Below are 6,591 nucleotides of genomic sequence, written 5' to 3'. Positions count from 1 at the left end.
GTTAGCTCATCTGCATACTTCACAGGAAGAGGCCATGGCAAACAAAACATTAACCAGACATGATGGCTCACTACCTAATCCTTGTACTTGATAGGCAGAACCCTAAAGTCCAATGGAAGAAGGGCTTTCCCCTAGGCAATTTGAGGAGCCACTGCCATGCCCCTGACTTCTTAGATGATGCCGAGTGCATCCAAGTGATCTCGAAATTGTTGGGTGGCTGCCCTGGTCCATTGCCCAAGCCTGACACTCTTTAGAGACAAACCAGGCAGCTTGTGACAGCTTTTCCAGCCAGAGAACATAGGCTTAGCAGGTAGGGTGTCATCTTTAGGCTGCCACCCAGCTGAGACAGCCTGGCTGGTGGGCTCTGCTCCTGGGTTTGCCTGGTTAGCCACAGGGAGCAAGTGAGGCTCCCCAGGCTTATGATGAGGCTGTGGAGGAGGAACTGCTCCAAGTCCCTGTGCACTGTGCTCACTCTGGTCGCAGCCAACATCCTGCTGGTGCTTTACAGCAAGAGGACCATACACAACTGGGTTGTGGGCAGCCTCCACAAGGAGGACTCTGTGGTGGCCCTGGAGAACAATGTGCACCGCTCAGGTAAGTTCTACACCCATTGGGAAGGGAAACTCTAGGGGGTGCAGGCTGAAGGAGCTTCAAGAACTTAAAAAGGGGGGGCATGGAGGAAAAAAACCAAGGTAGAGGCCAAGTCTTCAATCTGACGATACACTGTTGGACAATGGACTCCAAAGAAAAGGGAATTTCCCCCAGGAATCTCATGCTGGGAGAAGGTAAGGGTATCAGCCAGAGGGGTATCTTGGGAAAGATTTCACACGGTTTTAATAACTTGTCATATCACCAATACAGATGAGACTGGAGCCCAGACAAGAATGGGTTAGCGGTGGGTGGCAACAACATCTTGACAATCGACAGCTTAGATGTGCATGTTGTTGGACCTCTACTTAAACTTTATCTGACTTCAGGACACAGAAAATTGATTGACAGCGGGGGTTGGGGGAGGTTCCCCTAGATCTCTTTGTTTCTCTTGCCAACTTAGCTATGTTGAATAAGTCTCCTTTTTCCGCTTTTAATTGGCTCGTTGAGGATCTGACTTTGGGGTACAGGTTGTGATCCCAAAATAATATAACAGTGGGAATGTTGAGAGAAGGGCCATCTAAGGCAAAGATATTCATTTTGCAGAGTTCTTATCATGCTTATATAGTGGACTTATTAGAGGGCCAAGGATCTAATATGGACATATGGTGTGCGACTCTGAGCAAGTGAAGACTGTGACAGTGACCCTCAAAGGGGGTACACAGAAAGTAATATGAACCTCCACCCCCAACCCCACCTCCTTTTTTGACACCAGATCTTGCTTTATAGCTCACGGTGGTCTGGGAGTCTCCATGTAGCCATGTCTGTCCGGGAACTTGCCATCTTCCTGCCTCAGCCTCCTGGTTCTGGGATTATAGTGCGCACCACCATACATGACTGATATATGTTCAAATTTAGCTTATTTATTTAAACTTCAGGGTAAGGTTTCAAAGTGCTTTGGGATAGTTTGTGATTCTGTGTCTCTGCTGCCTGCATCTGGGAATCAAGTGCTTGATCCTTTAAAGGAGGCATTGACTGTGTAAACCCAGATTAGGAGTGTGGTCCTGGGGGGGGGGGAGGTACCAGTGTGGAGCCAGAACTAAGGACAGTGCCGTTATTGTTATTGACATGCAGCTTACAGCCCTCCTGCTTTAATGTTCAGAGTGCTGGGATTATAAATATGTGCTGTCATGTCCAGGAAAAGTGTCTTTCTTTTAAAAAGATGGAGACATGACAACCAGACAAGGTGCCATATACTTGTGGTCAAGAGTTCAAAGTCACCATAGACAACACGGCAGAGGATATAGGAGACTCTTCTTATAAACAAACAAGGAAGCAAATAAATAAAATGAGACCTGAGCATTTATCATCGGTCAGAGTGAAGGAGAGGGGTGGCTCGTGTGTGTTCTCAAAGACACACAAATTAATTAACCAAATAAAAAGATTCAGAGATGGGTTCTGAGGCCAGGGGAAACAGGAACTATTGTGTCAGCATGTGCTTGGTGTGAAACAGTACAAATAATAGTGGGATTGTATTGGGACACTCAGCACCATTGTGTAAGTATGTGCTTGCTATGGAACAGTATGAATAGTAGTAGAATTCGATTGGGACACTCAGCACCATTGTGTAAACATGTGCTTGGTATGGGACAGTATGAATAGTAGTGGAATTCGATTGGGACACTCTGCACCATTGTGTAAGTATGTGCTTGCTATGGAACAGTATGAATAGTAGTGGAATTAGATTGGGACACAGCACCATTGTGTAAGTATGTGCTTGCTATGGGACAGTATGAATGATAATGGAATTTGATTGGGACACTCAGCACCATTGTGTAAACATGTGCTTGGTATGGGACAGTATGAATAGTAGTGGAATTTGATTGGGACACTCTGCACCAAGTTCTCACTTTTCTTCTCCACCTGAGCAAGCATGCAGGGCATTTACAGTCTCCTTTAAAAGACCAAACACTATCTTCCCCCCAGGTTTTTTATCTTGAGCATATCTCTTACTGTTCATTTCTTCTCCTTGAAGTATGTATGTATATGTAAATGTGTGTATGTATGTATATATTTATTTAAATTTGAAGCAAGCTTGTTTTGCATGTCAACCCCAGTTTCCAGACCCTCCCAACCTCCCCTGCCCCCCCCCAACTCCCTTCTCATCCCCTTTCTGCTCTCCAGGGAGGATGATGTCTTCCATGGGGGATCATCAGAGTCTGTCACATCATTTGGGGCAGGGCCCAGGCCCTCCCTGTGTGTCTAGGCTGAGAGAGTACCCCTCTATGTGGAATGGGCTCCCAAAGTCCATTCGTATACTAGGGATAAATACTGATCCACTACCAGAGGACTCATAGACTGCATAGTCCTCCTCACTAACACCACATTCAGGGGGTCTGGGTCGGTCTTATGGTTTCCCAGGTATCAGACTGGAGACCATGTGCTCCCCCTTGTCTCCTTGAGCCCATCTTATGTCATCCCCTGTACACATTCGCCTCCCAGTTGTAGCCTTTCCTGTTGCCATCTTGGAGGGCTATGCATGCCTCTGGACTCAAACACACACATGCTCAACAAGCCATGTGCTGTGGTGCAGGGGATGGGCTTGTGTCTTGGAGGAGCCATGCAGAGGGATGGTGCCTTGCTGGGCTGGGAAGCCTGGGCTGCAGTCATCCAGGAGAACTATACTTCTGTCTAACACACAAAGAAGATTCTGGATGGGGTAAAGGGGTCCTGCCAGTCTGGTTGGAATTTAAAGTGAGCTGGGGGAGGGGCAAGTGGTTCTATGGTGGGAAGCCTTCGTCCCCATTGTCTCAAGGTCTCTCTCTCTTCATTCCTCCCTCCCTTTGGGGTTGTCAGGGGGAAGTTAACAGGGGTGGAGGAAGCGGTGGAGTCTGCAGGCCACTTTCTGAATGGGATGCATCATTGCTATTATTGATCTACTGTGCCCTTTAGGCCTCCTCTGTGTGGACATTTCTCTACCTGTATCACCATCTGATCATTATGTTCGGTTAAGATCATGATTCTCAAATGAGTGTGGCTATTATCAGGAGCAACTGTGGAAAACAAACCAAGCTAAACCAATTGAACCGCTTCTATACTGTATCCCAGACCAATGGATCAGTGTGTCTAGGAAAGGCCTGGGATCCTGCATTTTCCATGAGCACCTGAAGATAATATTATAATCAAACAAACTAGAAATGTAGGCCTAATTCATCCCTAGCTTAAAAGTTCCTGATATTATCAACCATGTGAGATGTGAGGGGATGGGTGGTTGATTAGACACTCTAAAATGTCTTTGCTAGCTACTAATAGCGTGATGTTTGTGAAACAAGTGAACATTCTAGTACCTTCTGTCTGTCTGTCCCCTTACCTGGCCCTGGGATTCTGATTTGATAGATTTGGGGAATTTCTACATTAAATACACATGCCCCAAAACAAGAAAATCAATCATTGATATTTCTTATGTGACTCTCAGGTATCATTCTGAAAAATAGTCTTATTATGAGTCATTTCTGAGATCAAATTCAGGTGAGATGTGGGTAGGTTTTGATGGTGCTGAAGAGGGAAGCTATGTCATCTAGTGAAGTCTTGAACAGCTTTGACAAGGACTCTTTCTTTACCAATCATCTTCCCGGGGACAAGAGCTTATAAGGTCTAATGTTTGGAGAATATGCCAATCAACTTTCTATAGTGTGACAGATTCTTGAGCCCATCTGGTTATAAAAAGAAAGGTTGTATATTCGCTCGGCACTTTGGAAGTCTAGTTCATGGTTGATTGGCAATATTGGTTGGCACGGTTGCTTTGAGCTTCAGATGAAGCAGTACACCATGTTGTGGTGCCCGTGAAGGAAGCAGATAACGGCAAGAAAGTGAGAAGCAAAAGAAACACTGGCCAGGTCTCCAGTGCCCCATTGAAGGGCAGTCCCCATACACTTGGAAGATGCTTAATTAAGCTTATCTCTTGAAGTCTCCACCCTTCTAATGCACTGGAGAAGACGACCATGCCTCAGAACCCCGAGCCTCTTGCAGGAACATTGCAGGTGCAAAGTGTAGCAGAGAGAAAACGGTCCAGAGGAAGTTAGGTTGGAAAGCAGTGCCCACTTCCCTAAGGATGGGCTGAAATGTCTTCACACCACCCCGTCCTCTTTATTTGCAGGAGAGAGTCTGAAACTGATTATGAAGCAACAAGGCCACATGGGATGGGGAAATGCTGAATTCCACCCCGGTTGGAAAGGAGTGAAAGCCAGGTTGGCGCTCAAGAAGCTCTTCCAGCAACGGGGGAAGGAACTCTCCGAGGCACAGCAGAAAGAGGCTCAGTACTTGTTCCTGGAGTTCGGTTACAACGTGTTCCTCAGTGACCACTTGCCTTATAACCGAAGCATCCCTGACACCCGCCATGCCAGGTGCTCTGGACCAGGGGTGGCTTTGCCGGACCTCAGTGTAGTTTGGTGATGAACTTTGCCTCGTGCAAGTGAAGGAGTAGAAAGTCCGGTGAGGGGCGGAGGCCTGTGGGGAAGGGGATGAGCAGACTTCTTTCTTGATGTGTTTAGTTTAGTTTTGTTGTTTGGAGGTAAGTTCTTACCACGTAGGCAGGGCTGGCCCCAAACTAGACATCCTCTTGCCTCAGCTCTCTCAGGGCTCCATTACAGTGTGCCCTCCCATCATGCCTGCCTGGCCTCTTGTTTTTAATTTTTTATGATGGCACATCAGAGAAAGGAATGGACTAATTCAAATGCTCTAGCTCCCTGGAGAGAGGGAGAGGACACCCAGGAAGAGATCCCACAGCATGGGACTAATCCTCTCCCAAACAAAGACCCCAGGGCAGAGCTCTGGCTTTTCCTCATTCTCTGCTTGGGTCCTCCTGTTCCTTACTGAATCTATGTGTAGAGTCTGTCCTGGGTGCAGCCCGCCCCCATTTTCCCTCTCCATTGCTCTAGCTCTTTATGCCCCCCCCCACCCCAAAACAAAATCTCAGCAACAAAACAAACAAAAAACACTCTTTGTTGTTGTTGTTCTTGTTGTTTTTTGAGACACATCTTATATATCCCAAGCGGATCTCAAATTCTCTGTGGCTGAGGATGATTTTGAACTCCTGATCTTCTCATTTTAGCCCTCTGTGCACTGGGATTAGAGGTGTATAGATTTGCTGACAGATACAAATAAGTGGCTTCTATTCTAAATAATGAATTAATGGGGACAGGTCTCCTTACATAGTTGAGGCTGACCTGCAGCTTTTGGAGATCCCCTTTACCACTAGTGTGCTAGTATTACAGGTATGAACCTCTATGTCCAGCAATGGTTCTTAGTATGTTCAGAGTTGTGCACAAGCCGCACAATCTGAAAACATTTTGATCTCATAAAGAATCCCTGTACTCTTCACGGTTCATTTCCCCCTCAGCTTCCTCATCTCTATGGATTTGTCTGTTCTGGACTTTTCTTAGCATGGAATCATGTATACGTGTGTGTGTGTGTGTGTGTGTGTGTGTGTGTGTGTGTGCTTTCATTTTTTATAGTGTGTCCAAAGTACTATCCACTTAATAGCTAATAATGTGAACCAATATTTCCCCTTTATATTGATATGTGGCACTTTGCTTTTAGTAATTAGCTGATGGCTGTTCTGTTGTTTCCAGGTGTGGGCTACTGTGATTAATGCCATCCTATTTTGCTTTTTTAATGGTGCTGAATTGGGGTTTGATACAGACATGTTAACCACAAAGGTGAGGGGAGGGAGAGGTGTTCAAAAGGGAGGAGACACACCCAGAAACATGGGTGTGGGTTTTTCAAAGAAGGGCTGTTTCATGTGCAAGTTTGTATGAGAACAAACGAACGTCTTCCTTTTGTGGATGCTTGAAGTAGAGTTGCTAGGTCCATATGTAACTCTGTATTTAGCCTTTTGAAAGCCTGGCTGCAGACTAGTACTCATGGAACCCTGGGCTGACCAGAGTACTGCCTGAGTGCATTCTCCCAGGTGACAGGGGCAGGCCAGCATGGCTGAATCCTTAC

The 6,591-nt window shown here is 46.2% G+C and overlaps 1 protein-coding gene across 1 annotated transcript in view; it reads left to right on the top strand.

Annotated features, from left to right (window-relative positions):
• Positions 1–422: 422 nt before the first annotated feature.
• Positions 423–6,591, top strand: part of Galnt8 (polypeptide N-acetylgalactosaminyltransferase 8) — a 33,430-nt gene continuing 27,261 nt past the window's right edge. The window contains exons 1-2 of the mRNA XM_051173072.1: positions 423–594; positions 4,745–4,991. Of these exons, the coding sequence (XP_051029029.1) occupies positions 423–594; positions 4,745–4,991 (419 nt within the window). The remainder of the gene's footprint in view (positions 595–4,744; positions 4,992–6,591) is intronic.

This window comes from Phodopus roborovskii, unplaced genomic scaffold (assembly GCF_943737965.1).
Source record: "Phodopus roborovskii unplaced genomic scaffold, PHOROB, whole genome shotgun sequence".
Lineage (NCBI taxonomy): Eukaryota > Metazoa > Chordata > Mammalia > Rodentia > Cricetidae > Phodopus > Phodopus roborovskii.
Note: the sequence above shows the minus strand (reverse complement) of the source record. Positions and strands in the feature narration are given on the sequence as shown.